General features: G+C 41.2%; 1 protein-coding gene across 1 annotated transcript; it reads left to right on the top strand.

Moving 5' to 3' along the window:
* The first annotated feature begins 274 nt into the window (after positions 1-274).
* vps11 (VPS11 core subunit of CORVET and HOPS complexes) lies at positions 275-14,258 on the top strand. The gene is made up of 16 exons (XM_030068365.1): positions 275-464; positions 1,930-2,078; positions 2,180-2,315; positions 2,423-2,586; positions 3,818-4,065; positions 5,740-5,941; positions 6,082-6,233; positions 6,952-7,138; positions 7,232-7,375; positions 7,938-8,135; positions 9,240-9,401; positions 10,160-10,293; positions 11,199-11,401; positions 11,827-11,998; positions 12,541-12,763; positions 13,644-14,258. The coding sequence occupies exons 1-16, from the start codon at positions 323-325 to the stop codon at positions 13,806-13,808; spliced, it is 2,781 nt and encodes a 926-aa protein (XP_029924225.1). The 5' UTR covers positions 275-322; the 3' UTR covers positions 13,809-14,258.
* The last annotated feature ends 5,033 nt before the right edge of the window (positions 14,259-19,291 follow it).

Here is a 19,291-nt window from a genome sequence, read left to right as displayed (position 1 = left end):
GGTGAAAGTCTGGTACTATAGGGTCATGGAAATCTGTCATTCATTCATTCATTCATTCATTCATTCATTCATTCATTCATTCATACATACATTTTCAACTGTTTTTTTTTTTTTTTTCCTTGACTTGGGGTAGTTATCCCCCAAACCGTCCCTGGACAGTTGATTTTTACACAGCTGTTTCTTCTTGTTGCTGACTGAATTATGATTTTGAAGATACAGGGGCCATGCTGCAGCCTCGCTTCCGGGCTGAAGCGCCGCCCCCTTCGCTCACATGACCTGTGTTAGTGTCACATGAGAGCCTCCCTCTGCTAATGCTAACAAAATGGCAGCGTTCCTACAGTGGAGAAAATTTGTCTTCTTTGATAAAGAGACGGTGAAGGATCCCGTGGATAATGGAAAAAACTTCGTTCTTCCCAGCGGGATATCGGCGTGTGACTCCGGCCGGGGCCACATCGTCCTCGGAGATATCCTTTACCGACAGAGGCGAGCTAAGCTAATGCTGACAGCCGAGCTGGGCAGGGGCACTGAGCCTGGACCAGGCTGCAAAAACAGCCCTCAAAACGACAGGCAGACAGGCTGTATGTTAGCCAGCTGAACAGTTAATAACAAAATGATTTGATATCAACAGCAAACCACAGAGAAGTGAGCTGGGGAGTCCCGGGTAGCGGAGGAAAGAAGAAAGCTCGCCCTACTGTGTTGCGTTTCCTTGAGGACAGAAGCGCCTGCCTTCATTCAGAAATCTGTAATATTAATGCGACTTTGCTCACCAGCAAATTTGCAAACCTGGTAGAGCATGACTGAAGGCTTTTTGCGAGTCATTGGGACTCCCTCTTTATTTCGGCATAAATAAAACACACAAAACAAGATTTATTTAAAAAGTATTTCAACGTAGGTTCTGAGCAGTTTGTCCAAGGTTTCATAAGATGTGAACCAGTGTCAACGAGTAGAGGCAACATTAAATGACCATATTTTTGTATGGAGTTTGGTGTAGTTTCCTTTAATATAGCACAGGTAGTTAGAAGAGAGGAAAGGGAGGGAGTGATACGGACAGTGGCTAAATTTGCACAAACTAATCATGTCATAAATGTGTTCATATATGTATCTTTGCCCTAGTGTGTTTCACTACTGTTATTTTGCTAAGTGCAGTCTTTATATTAAATCTTCTGTGTCCACGCTAATGCTTTACTTTGCTGAAACTGTCCATTTATCCATTATATGAATAAATCCACTTATCCTTTATATAATGGATAAGTGTGGTTAGAAAGAGAAGAGAAATGCTTTTAATGGAAAACAAAGACTTAGCTGAATGAAAAGTCACTACATTATTCCTGTATTATTTCTGCTGAGACGTATAATGTGTTATTGGAACTTAATAGCAAGTTTATGGTGAGCTTACTGTACTTTATTGTATTTTTTTAATTATTATCTCATATTCTGTCAGTTTACTTCGCCTGTGGTATAACTTTTATATTTGTATAATTATTTTAGTTTTTTTTTTTATTTGTAAGCTGAACAACTGCAGTTGATCTGGGCCTTGGCAGCTGTTATGACTGCATACTTCAATATCGATATTGTGTTAACTAATTACAAGAGGAGATTTGATGCTCTAGAAACATATTTAGATGCTATATTTTTTTGATAAACAGCCATAATTAATGTGGATATGATAGTCAAGCAGATAGCTTAAGGCCAGAAAATTGCATCCTTTTATGGTGATGCAGCCTTTAAAACAAAGGAAACGACATATCACATTATTATGATATCCAAAATCCCAGGCAATGTCCAGTGTCCTATCACAATGTTGATATAATATCAATGTACTGGATAGTGCTAATTATGAATACAAAAAAATGATCCCATGGCATGTTAGTCCTGCTTATTCTCATGCCAACAACTCTACATTTTTGCCCTTAACCCTCTGAATATTACATATGGTTGGTCAGATCTGGCTCTTGACCCGCTCCCTGCAGTTGACTTCTTTTCAGGCGTACAAGTTGCGTGTAACACACCTCTACCAGCTGAAGCAGCACAGCATCCTGGTGTCTGTGGGGCAGGACGAACAGGGAATAAACCCCCTTGTGAGTGCACAGACTTCCAGAGAAACGTAAAACACGGCTCATTTGTGTCATTCTTTTTCTGACGGACTGCCGTTAAACTGAATCTGACGTTCGTTTGGCAGGTGAAGGTCTGGAACCTCGACAAGAGAGACAGCGGAAATCCTCTGTGCACGAGGATTTTTCCTGCCATCCCCGGAAACAAGCCCACAGAAGTGTCCTGTCTCAGCGTCCATGAGAACCTCAACTTCATGGCCATCGGTAAGTCACATTAAAGGCCCACCGGTCGGCTGCATTGAACTCGTCTGGCTGCCGTGGCGCGTGTGTGGATGATGATGATGATGTTGTTGATGAGGTGTGTTTTGCAGGCTTCACAGATGGCAGTGTGGTGTTGACCAAGGGCGACATCACCAGAGATCGCCACAGTAAAACCCTGACGCTGCACGAGGGAACCTGCCCTGTCACGGGCCTCGCCTTCCGCCAAGTGGGGAAGGTCACGCATCTGTTTGTCGCCACTCTGGAGAAAGTCCATGTGAGTTACTGAGGTCACACTTTGGCTGATACGGATTCAGTGAGAGCTGGGAGGTGGGCTGGTTCTGAGCTCGGTGCTTCACACTGACTGAGTGAGCCACCCTTGTTTTTATTCAGTTGTATTAACTAATTAATTAATTGGGTCTGTATGAACCTGCCTTCAGGTTTAGTGAACTTTACTCAGGGATCCTTGTTTTGAGCTTGGCTGCCGTGTATTTTTGAGTTTTTCCAAAGGCTTTTAAAAGGGCTCAAAGTCACAATGAAATGGAAAATGATTATTATTTTTTTTTTTTTTTAAACTGTCATCGGCATTTTGAACGTCACAATTCCAGTAGTGAAAAACAGTGTGTCTTCACTGTTGAACCAAAAGGTGTGAGCAAAAACATCAACCAGTAAAAACACCAAATAAAACCACAGACGGGGAGAAACCAAAGCTTCTTCCGTCACCATTTCTTGAAAAAAATAAGGATACCTCAGCATTGTGAATTAATTTGCTTGGACATCTTTTTTTCTTCTCATAATAAAACGACATGAGGCTTATTTATTTGAGAAACACATCTGAAATGATGTCTCATCTCATCAATGTTGTGGCGTGGTAAACTCGGACTGTCACTGTACATCTTCAAGAAAAAGTTTTAATGTCTTACGGCCACGATTTGATTTGGTTTTTAAGCAGCTGAGTGAGTAAACATGCTCCAAACAGAATTATGCCCACAATATGAATATCCAATGTTATTTTCCTACAAGATGGCCTCAGTGTGCAGCAGCTAACGTGTTGAGGATATCACCTCTCATTCATTTTGGCCTGTGTTACCCCTCATCCCTCCCACTGAGTCCTGTCCTGATTAACCCACCTTTATCTCCCTAACTGATCTGTCATTGGTTTACACTTATGAAAACCCAACATGCCCCAACATCCTGTTTCAACAGGAAGTGTGTCAAATTATGGAAGCAAGAGGCTCTTAAAATGCTGTTTAACCCTAGCCCATGAACGTAAGGTAGAGTTTGTCCCATTGGTTGTTGTAGCAAAAGCTTTTCTTCCTGGGGTCCACACATAACTTAAAAAAAAACACAATGATAAATACATTAACATGCTAGCACGCTCAGATACATAGACAGGCATAAAAATGTAAAACATGAAAATCTGCAAATCTGTTTTTCACTTGACATCGTTATCTTAAACCGTCCTCTGACCTGATTTAATCCCTTGATTTTTTTGTGCCTGTGGTCAGTGCTACACCCTGTCCATCAAGGAGTATCCTAAACTAGAGCTGGACACACATGGCTGTGCGCTGCGCTGCTCTGCCCTCGCCGATCCCTCCCAGGACTCCCAGTTCATCGTGGCCGGCGACGAATGCGTGTACCTGTACCAGCCCGACGAGCGGGGGCCCTGCTTTGCTTTCGAAGGACACAAGCTGCTGGCCCACTGGCACCGGGGCTACCTGCTCTTACTCATCAGGGACACAAAGTCACCCAGCAAGTAAGGACAGTATTACATAAATTGGAGGAAACTGTAATGATCGTTGTGATGGTTATTGGGTTGTCGCAGCAGAGACGAGGATAACACAGTAGAGAGGAAGAAGTGATAACACCGGCCAAATGCACTGAAAATATACAGCTAATAAATAAATGAAGGTGCAGCATCTTCAGTGACAGGTTGGTTCATATTTTAGGAGCGACAGTTAAACAAAAGTGTGTCCAGGTGTGCAAACTTGATTCACAAATGGAGGTAAATTATGCACAGAAATATGTCCAGAGCATATGGATGTACATCAACACCATACAGGAATGAATCCTAACATGGAAGGGTGAATTGTTGGCATTTATTAAATATTGTGCATGCACAGGAATATGTGCGAGTCATGTGCATGGACACAGCAGGTAGGGCAGATGGAAGCAGCATATGTACGGAAATCTAGTAACATACTGTGTCTATATATAAATGTGTGTGTGTGTGTGTGCGCATATCAGTATTTTGCAAATCTCAGTCATCATCTGCGTCCAGCGTTTGCAGGCGTTATTCATTAAATCCCAGCTTTGCTCACAGTTGTCAAAGCAGAGATTTGTGGGACCTGTCATCCAGTCGGCTCTTAGTGTAAAATACAACAGGAGAAAAAGACTAATTTGGTTTAAATGAGTCAATTATTTCATGCAACCTGAACCTGAAGTTTGGTTGTAATATTATACGAGGTGGAGAAGCACAGGCTGTTTCCTCAAATCATGAAAGAAAAGAAGCTCTAATGGTTACTCACAAAAATGAAGTTGGGGAGAAATCCACACGTGCTCATTCTAGAAAAACACCAAGGCTGCTCTTCCTTGTGACAGCTTTTTTAAGTCCATTTTTGCCGTGATATTATGCAGGTGAATGCAGATTTTGTTGTTGAACAGACTGTTGGAAATGGCCGAGCTGTCTAACAATATTCCTAACACTCGACATAAGTTATGGTATGATCTAGAATTAATCATCTTTTGTAGTTTGCAATTTAGAACCATTTCAAAGGAAATTATTTACAAGGTTTTTAAGGTAGAAAAAAAAAAGAGAGGATTTGTTCTTCAGAGCAAAGGCAGGGAAGGGTCTGTTGCTCTCAGCACATCATCACGCTTTTTTATTAATGGAGTAAAAAACTGAATGTGTACAAATCAGAAATGTCATATAAGATTATTAAAGAAAGTACTGGATAAATATCTGGCTGGAGTCTGAGAGTGTAGGTCAGGCAGTCCAAGGACAAAAAGGCATTTTTTAAAAATTTTTTTACAGTGAATCAGAATGATTATCAGGTGTTTTACAGCTCATGATGGCAAATTTTCATTTCGCCTGATTTTTTTTTTTATTTTGGCTACTTTGCAGCTAACTGGCAGCAGACGTTGTCAGAGTGTATATGCGCTTTGCCTTGTTGGTGTAGCGTATCAGTAAAGCAGCTCTGAATTGCATTAGGCCAATGAAATGATCAGGCCATGAGACTCGAAGCGTCTGTTTGACTCCAAGCCAGAATGAAAGCAGTCAGGCTTGCCCGAGGCTTTCTAAGCAACAACAGAAGTTATTGTAGCGATTTTTTTCATCGCACATTGTTGTGTATTTACCGGTTAACAAAACCCCTCACTCAAACACATCTGGCTGTTATGGTGCTGGTAATACTGTTATTCCTCCACCCAGGACCGGATTCAGTAGCAGGGAGAACTCTCCATCAGAAAAACAGCTTCTGACCATCTACGATCTGGACAACAAGTTCATCGCCTACAGCGCCTCCTTTGACGACATCATTGATGTGCTGGCAGAGTGGGGCTCCTTCTACATCCTCACCAGAGACGGAAAGATGTTTGTTCTCCAGGAGAAGGACACTCAGACTAAACTAGAAGTGAGTCCAGAGGGCAACATCTGTGTCTGTTCAACTGTGAAACATAAATCTAAAAAGTTTTAAAACATTAGCGAGGAGGGCATCGGTTCATCGGTGAGATCAGTCAGTGGAGGTAATCTTCTTCTTGTTTGTCTTTGAAGATGCTGTTCAAGAAGAACCTGTTTGTGATGGCCATAAACCTGGCAAAGAGCCAGCACCTGGATAGTGACGGGCTGTCAGAGATCTTCAGGCAGTATGGCGATCACCTCTACCTGAAGGGAGACCACGACGGCGCCATCCAGCAATACATTCGGTAACTGCAGCATCCATGTGGTCTCAGCAGGAGCTGTGTTCCTCATGTCAGGCAGCATGGGTGCAAATTTAGGGTGGGTCCGGGAGGACAGATCAATTTGTCCCCTCCCCCAAAAAGTAGCATGAGATACAAACCCCTCACTAATACAGGTAATATAACAATACAGAGTGGCAAAACACTTGTTCTTTTCCAAAAAAGAATTACACCCCTATGCTTGGACCATACCATTTTTACTTTAGCACCCCTCTTGACCCCCTGACCCCCCGCTAAATGTGTCCGCCCCCAATATCTAAGGGAAATTTACGCGACTGTCAGGCAGACATGTTCAAGCACTATGACTAATCTTTAAGCATTTTATTTGCCGTTATGTCTGTATTTAGGATAAGTATCAAAGGATGTGTGGATGCTGCTGTGCCAGCTTGAACAATAGCAAGCAGCTTTATGTAAACATGATGTTGCATAAAACAAGGTAGCGATCCATGATTGTGGCCAATGGATCCAACATAGCGAGCGGATTATCCATCAGCCCCAGAGGTCATCAAGCTTGGCTCAGTAGCGGTTCGAATTCAGGAGTTTAACAACATCCTACAAAAAGGGACCTGATTTTTTGATGTAATTACATATCAAATGAAGCAGCTGCATTAAGTTGCTTGGTCATTGCCCTGTTTTCACTTTACAGTACAGTCGCACCTCAACTCTTTACCGCTTGGTCTTACAGCACCATTGGAAAACTGGAGCCGTCGTATGTGATCAGGAAATTCCTGGACGCACAGAGGATCCACAACCTGACGGCGTACCTGCAGGCCCTGCACAGACAGTCGCTGGCCAACGCAGATCACACCACACTGCTGCTCAACTGTTACACCAAGCTGAAAGACAGCTCGAAGCTGGAAGAGTTCATCAAGGTAATTAGGACGTGGGACGTATATTTCCTGCTTGACGGTTCATTTGTGGCTGCCATATTGTAATGCTGTATGTATCCCATGTATTTTCAACAGAGCAGTGAGAGCGAGGTCCACTTTGACGTTGAGATCGCCATCAAGGTTCTTCGCCAGGCCGGCTACCACAGTCATGCTGTTTTCCTGGCTGAGAAACACACGCACCATGAGTGGTACCTGAAGATCCAGCTCGAAGATCTCAAGGTTAGATAATACTGAAAGTAGATGTACAAAACTGTTTGAGAAATATTTTAAGATCATCATTTGGAGCTAGGCTGAGAATTAGTTTATGCTTAAATCAGTTGCTTTTGCAGACAAGCAGCCTCTGACATGAGGAGATAAATATTTGTCATTTCCGATTGAGTATGCAGACCGTTCCTTGGTGCCTGCGTACATTCTATATATACATTTTTCTCTCAGATATTTAGAAGAATTTGGGTCCACAATTACTCACTCACTGAAATGAGGTTTCAGTGATTGATAATTTGGAAATTGGCTTTATTACTATTTGTAACAAAGGGGATGAAATGTAACTGCTCAGTATTTTTCTATGGAAGTAGCACTGTATCATTAAATTATTACCATGTCAAGGTAAAGCAGCTTGATTCATTTCAGTGTTGAGGTGTAATCTAATTTTGTAAGACAGAAAACATAACCATAAACATAATCATCCACATGAATGCACTTGCTACACTCATTCACTTCAACAGCATCTTAACATGCACCATTTCTCCATTATCACACTGCATCTCACTCTGTATAACAGAACTACCAAGAGGCGCTCCGCTACATCGGACGTCTGCCTTTTGAACAAGCTGAGAGCAACATGAAGCGTTACGGCAAGACACTAATGCACCACGTACCAGAAGGTACGACTCTGCTCCTCAAGGGTTTATGCACCGACTACCAGCCCAGCCGAGACGCTGCCGACAGAGACAGCCTGGAGAGAGGTCTATCCAACAAGGTCTGCCTGCCCTGCCGTCGTTTTGCCCATGTGAAAGAATAATTTCTGTTATTTTCAGGTGACGTTCGAATGATTCTTTGGTCTAAAGACTTGTCTAAGACCTACAGGTGAAACTGGAATTCATGATTTGGTTGGAATGAGAATGAATTAGGGCACCATCACAGGTGATGTAATTCTTATTCAGATCACTTTGACATTATAAATTAATAACAACATTTTGTTTATGCAGTTTAAGTCTTGTCTTTGTTTTATTTTGGTGATATCCTTGGTATGAAGTGTCATTACTGAGGTGTTTTCTGTACTGGACTTCCCAGGGATCATCTGTCAATCAATGTGTGCAGTACAGTAACATCTTTTTCCTTTTATCTTCTCTCGCTGAAGTTTGAGTTTCTCTAGGCAGTGCTCACTCTTAATCTATTCAGCCATGCAAACTATCACTGCTCATGCTAACCAAATAGTCGTTCTGTTTAGTCCAAACCAACCAGAAAAATAAAAATTAATTTCATGTGCACCAAGGGCGCCTAGTTGGCTGTATGAAGGTGATTCACTATTGTTTTGTATCAGTCAGTAACAGACAGCAGTCAAGCATTTACTTGAAAAATGTCATAGATTAAGTCAGATGATAATTTTTCCCACAATTTGAAACATGCCATGGTTTTTCTTATGACTTGATCAGCACTGAAGGTGGCTACTGTTGTAATTAAATCCCTGTAAGTTCAGTCCCTCCTCAAAAACATAGTAATCGATTGCTGTCACAATTTTAAAAAGCAAGGGGCAATGCAACTTGCATATTACCATGGATATCTGGCCCCATACAGATGACATGATGCCATGTCAGTATATTTGCAGCTACGTCAGCAGGAGAAAACTTTTGAAACATCAGTGGTAAACGTCTCTGAAACACAGGAAATCACCAACTGATTTCAAAGTTTCTGCGCCAGTTTGAGGGAAAGTGGCTGTAACAAAAAGGGAAATTACAAGTTCCTCACAAAATAACTTGTTAGTTCAATGAAAGTAACAGACTGATGATATCTAACAGTGTAAGAGTAGCCGAAGGTGTAATTTTCCTTTTTAAAAGGCTGACAATATCCACTTTGGTTTCAGGCCAACTCAGAGGAGTTCATCCCGATCTTTGCCAACAACCCTCGGGAGCTGAAGGCCTTTCTGGAGCACATGATCGAGGTGGACCCCTTTTCTCCTCAGGGTGTCTATGACACACTGCTGGAGCTGCGGCTGCAGGACTGGGCACACGAAAAGGATCCTGAGGTTACTGCAACACACACAAGCACATACAGAGTAGAAAAAAGGGGGATGTATTCCTGTACTTGGTCCCAAATATACAAAATACGTGTTTTTTAAATCTCCAAATTGAACAAAACCATTTATCGAATCCTTGGTCCCTCCAGATCCTGCATGCTTGCATCCCCAGTCCACATTTCCCAGCATGTTTGAAGAGACTGACACAAGCATGCTTCCTAAAATTAAAAGATAATTTACCAAAATGCAGAAGTGCAGTGAATAAGCACTTGTGTGTTGCAACACAAAAAAATGAATGACTCCTGTGTTTTTGAAAGTTCTTTTTACCCTTAGAAACTCCCTTTAAAAGTTCACTAAGGGAATTGAAAGGATTTGGGTTTGGTAAGCAGCCTCCCAGACATAACTTTTATCTAAAATTAGAAATCATTATTTGTCCTTCATCTGTTTTTGGCCGTGAATTTGTAAAGTTACCCTCGAACATGTGATTATAATTGTGGTTGGGAAAAACACCTTTAGAGTCAGTTTTCAGTTACTCATTACAGGGATCAGATCATGTTTTCACTCAAGCTATGGACAACTTGATGGATACAAATCTGATCAGAGTCAGAATCAGAATAAGAAATACTTTATTGATCCCTGAGGGGAAATTGGGTTCTATTCCTCAGTCAAAGTTATTTTACTAAATGACCTCCGTCAGTTGTCTGATTTTTGGCTTTGTGTTTGTCTTGTCTCGCTCTTGTTCTTGTGCTGCACAATTTGTCTGGCAGAGAAAGAAGGTTCTGCAGGGGGCAGCACTGTCGCTGCTGAGGAGTGACAACACTGTGTTTGACAAGGCCCTGGTCCTCTGTCAGATGCACAACTTTAAAGAGGGCGTCCTCTACCTCTACGAAAAGGGCAAACTGTGAGTCCGACCGCCTGAAGAGCATCTGAACGTGTTTGTTGAATGAGTCTTTTCCAAACCTCACATCAAGTCACTGAGCTGAGATTCGGTCAACTTCACGGGCACTTGTGAGCAGCGTGTGCTGACAGTCCAGGCGAATAACTGGCAGTTTGCGTGTTTAACGGTGTCGCTGTAACACTACATTGCCTCCAGCAGCAGACACGGCCTGTTTTATGAATACAGTATATGGCTCTAATTTATGTTGTTGGTGCAGATGAACAAACAGAAGATAAACAGCATATTACAATTCACTGCACACAAACAAGTGAGTCGCTGAGCAAGCTTTGGCAGAGATGTCGAGGGATCAGATTTTAATTGTACACTTATATCAACCACATGACAAGGGGCTAGACTACAGTAACACGTACATTAGTAAACATCTCCAGTATCAGAATTGTACATCAGCGAGTATCAGCACTATTAACACACTGGCATGGTGCATATTACAGAGCTGCAGTTGGTAAAGGCTGTATATATATTATTATATTTGTCTTGAGTTTAGTTGTTTAATAGCCACTGATTTCAATTCAGAATAGTCTGACTGTGTCGTTTAGGGATCCATCACAACCGCCTTCATTTGTCCGGTGCTTATAAAAACAGCACACAATGTAAACCATTTGCAGCTTAACATTTTTCAGTCATTTTTTATCCTCCTTTGTGGGCTCCAAGGAAAAATATTATTACTGTCGATGTGCAGCCAAATGATTTGAAACTACCAATTACATTTAGGTATCAAAGCCACTTATCAGAAGTGGCTCATCCATTTGGAGATCAGAAACTAGCATGTGCAGGGAAAACAAGTGTATCTTGAAAAAAAATGTTACTGCTATCCATGTGATGCTTGAATCACCGTCATTTTGATACAGGTACCAGCAAATAATGCACTACCACATGCAGAACGAGGAGTACAGCAAAGTGGTGGAAGCCTGCAAGCGCTTCGGGGACCAAGAGGTTTGTCTCTGGGAGCAGGCGCTGGGATACTTTGCCCGGAAAGAAGAGGACTGCAAAGCCTACATCAGTCAGGTCCTGCAGCACATCGACCAAAACAACCTGATGCCTCCTCTGCTTGGTGAGCTGGACCTACTTTTCCAGATTCTCTGCAGCAGTCTGTGCTCACTGGAAATATGTTCTTTGCATTGCAAGACGAATTTCTGAGATTTATTTTGCAGTTTTGTGAAGGGTAGGGGTTTTGCAGCTTGATACTGTTGCACTGAAGCAACGGATAGCTGAGATTTTGTGCCAGTATTAATTGTTTTATGTTATTTTCATGACAAAAACAATAATAATATTCATGTCTACTTGTGTAGAATTGGATCAAAATGTTGCATTAGAATCAATTCAGCTTGAGGGCCTCCCATAGACATCTAAAGTAAAACATGTTGTTATTCGCCTATATGCTGATGATAACCTTCTTGACTATTTCCTCTTGTAACTTGTAATTTGAACAGAAGATTCATGGCTCAGTGTGTATACCTGTTTTGTTTACGGCCACAGTGGTGCAGACTCTGGCGCACAACTCCACGGCCACGCTGTCCGTCATCAAGGACTACCTCATCAACAAGCTGCAGAGGGAGAGCCAGCAGATCGAGGACGATGAACGCAAAATCCGCCAGTACCGCGAGGAAACGGCCCACCTGCGCTCCGAGATCCAGGAGCTCAGAACCAGGTTGGTAACACAAGGGATGGGATTTTGCTGTAGCCAGGATACACATCTGTCACTCCCACGTCTTCTTTTTTTTATTCATACACAACATCCATTGCAGTCATTTCAAATTAAAGACCTTTGTTGTCTTGTTTTTTTGGTGTGCCTCAATACATCTCCTTGGCAACAGCGGTTTCTATCAGTTATAAAAATACATTTTTTTTTTTTACAAGCACCCAATCCTAAAGATGAATGTAAAGATGAGTGACTAAATCCCACCATTATCCATCTGTAGCAGGTCTCAGACAATAACCCGATACCTGTCTTCTTCGTCTAATGCCGCTTTATGTGTTTTTAATGAAACAGTAGACATACAATTTTATTTCATTTAACCAGGGAGATCCACTGAGATTTAGTCATTCAGTTCCAGTTAATTATTTTCCATCTGTTTTGCAACAAATCCAGATATTTGATGTCTCCCAGATTTCGTTGCTATTCTCACTCATCACCAGTAGGGGTCACAGCTTATTTATTGCCCTGTAATTTTTTTTTTTTTTTCCTCACAGTGCAAAGATCTTCCAGAAGACCAAGTGCAACATGTGCAACAGTCCCCTGGAGCTGCCCTCCGTCCATTTCCTGTGCAGCCACTCCTTCCACCAGCACTGCTTCGAGAGCTACGCCGAGAGCGAGGCCGAGTGTCCCACCTGCACCCCGGAGAACCGCAAAGTTATGGACATGCTGCGCGCCCAGGACCAGAAGCGCGACCTGCATGACCACTTCACCAGACAGGTAACCAAACTGAGGCTCTGAGCCGAGGGAAGCGACAAGAAACGCAGCCGGGTCAATCAGTCACACCCCTCTCTTTGATCGGCACTTCCTGTCTGTTGTCTATGGCAACCACACGGCTCTCTGCAGCAATCACTGTTGGGGCTGGGTGCTATATTAATATATTGATATTGTGATATATTGTCTTGGATTTTAGATATCACAATATTGTATTAGGTCTATGTTTAGTCTTTTCTTGGTTTTAAAGGCTGCATTAATTTAAAAGGAATACCGGTTTTATTTCTTTCTTTTCATATAATTAATACCTGCTTATAAAAAACTCTGGTGTTTAAATATATTATAAAGCATCAAAAGGCATTTCTACAATATTTTCACAATTTAGATATCACGGTATTCAGTCTGATACTGTAGGGTGATATTGAATTTTGTCCATATCGCCCTGCCCTGAGTTCTGCACATATTTGCATCGTGGCAAAACATATTTTGTTAATATACTGAACATTTACATAATTTTCATATTCTTACATTTTCTGATTTTCTCTGTATGTAACATATTCCATATATCCCTAATTTTGTATTTATAGTCACTGTGCATCTATTTCCATTTTTACACATTTTCTGATTTTCTTTTTTTTTTTTTTTTTTCAGATTTTTCATTCATTTGAGTCTAAATATCTTCAGCTGCTGCTATTTTTATCTCCATATATTTTTATTTAGTATGCTCTATTACTTTATATTTTTGTTTGTGTTATTACTTTGCTATATCCTGTGATCTGCTGCTATGGCCCAGTTTTTCATGGTGAAGTTTCATCTAATCTAGCTCAATACGAAATAGGAAAGTTTGACCAAGCTCTTATTTTCTTCTCTTCTCTTTGGATTCCAGCTGCGCAGCTCTAATGACGGCTTCTCCGTCGTGGCTGATTACTTTGGTCGAGGAGTGTTTAACAAACTGACTCTGGTCACTGACCCTCCTGGCAGCAAACACGCCAGCAGTTTGGAAGTCGACCTCCAGAGAGACCTTCTCATCCACACCAAGAGGAACAGCTAGGAAACTGCAGCCATGTTGGATTTGCTCTGAATCCTGCCCCAGGAGCCATTTTCTGTCCAGCTTCACACGATCAAAGCGCGCGGGGGTCTTGACCACAAGCTTTGTTGCACAGGACGTCACTTTATTTAACAGAAAATGCTCATTTGCGTACTCTTAGTGCCTGTGATGAATTTGTTTGCTTAGTTCCGGTCGTGCTCCTTCTCCAAGTGAAGGATCATAGGGAACGTGTGTAAAATGTATTTATCAAAATGTGTAATACAGTGTCTACAAACCGTGCTGATTCATGCCTTGAAGAGTTTTTAGCTTGCTGGGGGCTTGGTTGTACTCTTTATTACGTAATCTTGCATAACAGGCTCTCACAAATATATAAATCGTCAGTGAAATGATTTCATGCTCACTCTGTCTTTCATGCTAACTTAAAGAATAAAATTGTGAATGTCATGCATCCTGTGACTTGATTCATGCAGTCATAATTTGGATAGAGATGCAATACTCAGTCGGTCCAGGCTTTATATATTGTGGAGTTCCTATTATCTGCCAGTGTGGCCCTACACCTGTAAATACACCGTCTGAATGCAGGTGATGATTTAATGTACAAGTGGAGAGATCTGTGGAGTTTACTTTCTGTCTGATGTTTTGTGTAAATCTGTGATCCTGTTGTCCCAGCGTGATGCTGCCATATCCACTTTTTTGCTACTATGGAAGATTTTTTTTTTCTGATTGTGCAGTTTGTAGATAATTTTGCCATAATTAGATGGTGGACACCAGACACTCATCAGGCTCATGCCACGAGCTAAACACACACAAATAACGTCATTAGTATTTGATATAGCAGAAATTCATACAAAGGAACACAGAAAAGTGTGAGTGAATGTTGTAACCTTTGTCGGTGTTTTCAGGCATGTCAACAATTTAATACAAACCAAGTTATTTTTTCATATGTGAGTCCAAAAATCACTTCAGTAAGGGGTGGAGGTCAACTTCAGGGTCCAGTTGGTGAGGCTGCAAATGCATGGTACCCCTTGGATGATCATGAGATTAAGTGCTTATCTCATGGGTAGATTATTGTAGAGGAACAGACTTACAGTTTTGTGTTTGAAATACATGTGGGGCAAAGGCATTTATAGATTTATAGTGACTACGCCCTCTCACGCATCAGTGGAGCCAAAGTCAGTAATCAAGTGTTTATTGCGTTTTGGAGATTAGTCGCCATCTGCTGGCCAAAGTTGAGTAGTGGAAATAACGGCAGCAGCAGTCAGGGTTAGGATTAGAGAAGGAAACTTGTCATTTCTTCTTCAGGGCCATGGAAAGCATCTGTTCACATGAGAAGCGCTCGCTCAGGTGTATTGTAAAGTATTTTGAGCTGCATTTCTTGTATAAAAGGTGATATTAACCATTAATACTTTATGCACTTTTTGAGCATTTTTTTTTTTTTTTTTGCTACATGGGCAGAATGTAAGCTTAAAAAAAAACAAAATCATCAGTTATGCCAATGTAGCTCCCTGGCTCAGTAGACTTTTTTTTCACAACAGACATTTTTACATGAATAGCAGCTAAACACAGGTGTTACTAATGATGTTAATTAAGGTTCAGTCCCAGTGAGTCACCACGAGCAAAACCAGGACCCTGGCTCTGTCAGACCTCAGTGGAACAGAACTGAAACTAATGTATTATGTCATGTATCATGAGCACAACTTCAAAACTTATACTCCAAGTTGGGGCTACACATCATAATTAATACAATGCGTAATCTAGTTAGACTGGTCAGTTGGCAATATTGAAACATTTCATTCAGAACTTCCACTGACCTTGTAATATTAATATTAATCATATTGAGCAAAATAAGTTAGGTAAGCGGTGTATCATTTTGGCCATAATTTCCTACAGGGAGTTTTGTCTTTGTAATGGCTGCCACTAAGCTACCATGGTAACACACACATTCAAATACCACATACTGGGTATTTCCTGCTTTACATATGTGATGATGATAAATAACAGATGGGAATATGTCTAATGCCTGTTAATGTTAAATGTAGGAAAATTAAATTACAAAACAAGAGAAACTGAACTGTCGAAGATACTCAGACTATCAGGGACCTAAAACTATCCTGCAGCCTTCAGTTGTTGTTTGTTTGAGATTTGTTTGTTCAAGAATGTTGTTTTTTTATGTTAAGCAGTGCCATTTCAGTGCTACATTTCGATGGAAGCCAGATTGAAATTCATCAAAGACATCATGTCCCTCAATTACTTGGAGAAGATGGTGAGTGATGACTTTTTCACAAATTTTAGAAATGAAGGGGAGTTTGGAAATGGGCCTGTGTTTAGTTAGATACCACCATTATTATTTTTTATTTATTTTTTTTTTTTTTTAGGAAAGTGAAGATACTGGCTGTCTGTAAATAGTCAGGTATGCAACCACAGTAGAGAGATTGATTGACAATAGAGAAAAGGCAGGGTGCTATGACTGGCAGGACCTCTTAGAAATTTGGTTGGAATTACATCAGCAGGGCAGGCAGATGGACACACGTGAGAAACTATCCAAGAGATCTTGGATGGCAGTAGGGTTGAAATCAGACAGCAGAACAAGGCATGTAACTTGATCAGAGTGAGAAACTGCAAGGCTGAAATCTGATCTGAGACCACTGATCATCTCAACAAAGAAATGTAGAAACTTCAGCCCAATCATCAGAAGAGGTGGCAGGATATCCAGAATGAAGAGAACTCAAAAGTTGATTAAACAAAATCCTCGGATCGTGCCAATTGTTGTTGATCAAACCAGAGAAATTTGCTGCCCCCGCATTTTTAATGAGTTGATTGAGCATATGGTTAATAGCTCCTTCATGTGAAGGTGGTGTGGAGGTTTGATTTTTTTTTTTCCATCTATATTAAGCTTTTCTATCTCTCCTATGGTGCTGAATGGAATCATCTATCCAAGGATCCAAGGAAGGATTGACAACTGGGGACAGTCTGGTCTTATTTTGAGCGACGGTATCAAGAGCTAAGCCTCACAGTTCATTAAACCCTTTAACAGAGTCATTAATATTGGACAACTTAGGAATTGTCTTGAACATATCAGACAAGAGAGCTGAAAACCTAGCTGCAGAGTGCTCATTAAAGATGCCAGACTGTACAGTTTGTTTCTGAGAAGTCAACGCTGACCGTACAATTGTGTCAAAAATTATTCATTTGTGATCAGAAACTAAGTCAGACATACGCAAGGAGTTCAGAGTCAAGCCAAGTGGAAGAAACAAGATCAAGGGCCCACAGTTTTGTGTGGGGCCAGAAACATGTTGCACCAGGTTAAGTGATTTTACAGTCTTTATAAATCCTGTAGACGGCTCATCAATGAATATGAATATTAAAATCTCCTACATTAGTGATCTTGTCAAATTTGAGTACAACAGATGAAAGCAGGTTTGAGAAATCATTGATAAAACGAGAAGATGTGTGGCGTCAGGAAATAACCACGCAACACACCGGGAAGTCACACTCAGTTTTAAGCCATTACTTCAAAACTATGAAAAGGTCCTGCATAAAATGGGACGTGGTTGAGGTGGTTCTCATAAAACACTGCGAGCTCCACGGCCTATGGCCCTTGGGGCACTCAGAAAGTTATAGTCAGGCCGGCATAGCTCCACCAGGGGGCAGCAGTCCCCCGATCAGAGTGAAGTCCCAGTAAGACATGAGACACCTAAATTGTGGGACGTTAGAAAGTCATTAGGTCATTGAGAAACAGACATGGGAGGCTGAGACGTGCAAGCAACAGTAATCAAGGTCTTAAGCTTTACAACAGAATGATGGTGAATTTTGAAGGATTTCTTGTGTCTGTTCCTGCTTGAGAAAATGGAGGTAACATTAACAGATATGGCTCTGGGACGAGGCTATGGCCAGGACCCCAGATTTTCTGTGTGTTTCTCTGTATTCTCCACCTCGTTTTTGTCTCATCCTCCTCCCCTGCCTGTCTCACAGTCTGTGTTTGTGTTTGTGTGTGTTGTGTGTGTGGCTCACTCCCTCTCCCCTGTCTCCCGGTTCACCTCCTCACCTGTTGGCAGCCATCTCATCACCTCTTCAGGATAAAAACCCGGCACTCCTTCCACTCATCCGCAGATTGCTTGGCGTGTTGCTCAAGTATGAGTTACGTGAGTTTTCTCTGCCTCATGCTGGTGAAATTAACGTTGTGTGTGTCTCCTCACCAGCCCAGGCCAACCCGCCTGGCCTTCAGCTCAGATATCCTCTCCTTCCTCCTAACCATCAGTATCTCCACCACCACCTTCAGTGAGGGCTCATTGCAGTTTGCATGAACCTTCAAAAAACTCTTATTCAGCACAATTTACTTGTACCTTTGAATACTTAAGTACACTTAATACCTGATACTTGAGGACTCTCACTAAAGTAGTATTGTAATGGTTGACTTTCAGAGTATCCATTCTTTTGGTATTCCAGGAAAAGCAAAATGCATGATAGACAGAAACCATACAACAATGTGGAATTAGGCTGAAGTTATAAATGACCCTTTTTTTGGTTGCCCTCATTCCTGCTCCACCTTTTTCTGTATCAAATGTGATGAAGCCACTGTGCACGTGTAGCATATGTGTTCACAAAGATATCAAAAATAACTGTGTAAGAGGCATCCATATAATCTTGAAGAAATCACGAATCTGTATTCCTGAATATGCGGTGCAGCTGATTTAAAGCTGTTGTTAAGGTGCTCTGAATTTATTTAAAAGACAGATTTCACTCCCTGCGACTATGTCCGACTGCTCTTCGTGGACTTCACATCTGCATTCAACACAATAATGCCACGGACTCTGGTGACAAAACTCCACACACTTGGACTGAGCTCCTCCAACTGCAACAGACAGACCACAATCAATTAAAATCCACAACACCTCATCCTGCACCATCTCCCTCAGCACCTCAAAATTTTACTTTCAGATATCACTATAAAAATTCACAAGTTGATTACACACACAAAGGCAAGAAAAAAAGTCAATTACAAGTTCTTTGAATTATTCTGTTTTCACATGCATATCACACATGATCTGATTTGATATGCGCTAATAAGGAATATAGGGAATAAATGCCAGAACAGATATTTAAACAAGGTTACTATTTGTATAGTAACCTTTTAATTCACTGTAATATAGTAACCTTTTAATTCTGTTCTGGCATTTATTCCTTATATTCCTTATTAGCGCATATCAAATCATGTGTAAACAGAATAATTCAAGTAATTGACTTTTTTCTTGTCTGTGTGTGTAATCAACTTGTGAATTTTTATAATGATATCTGAAAGTCAAATTTTGAACCCCTTTCCCCTGTGTGTTAAAAACAGTGTTTTTTTGGTAATATGTGGTCATAAAAAGGTGATTTTCAAAACTTTCCACCAATGGGATTTCTTGGGACTTTTTTTCCCCTCACTCAGGACAAACTCAGGATACAAAATCAGTTGAGTTTGCTTCTCTTGCAATTTGTCCTAGGTT

The sequence above is a fragment of the Myripristis murdjan genome, chromosome 14, assembly GCF_902150065.1.
Source record: "Myripristis murdjan chromosome 14, fMyrMur1.1, whole genome shotgun sequence".
Classification (NCBI taxonomy): Eukaryota; Metazoa; Chordata; class Actinopteri; order Holocentriformes; family Holocentridae; genus Myripristis; species Myripristis murdjan.
The sequence above is the reverse complement of the archived record's forward strand: the minus strand, read 5'-3'. Positions and strand labels throughout refer to the sequence as shown.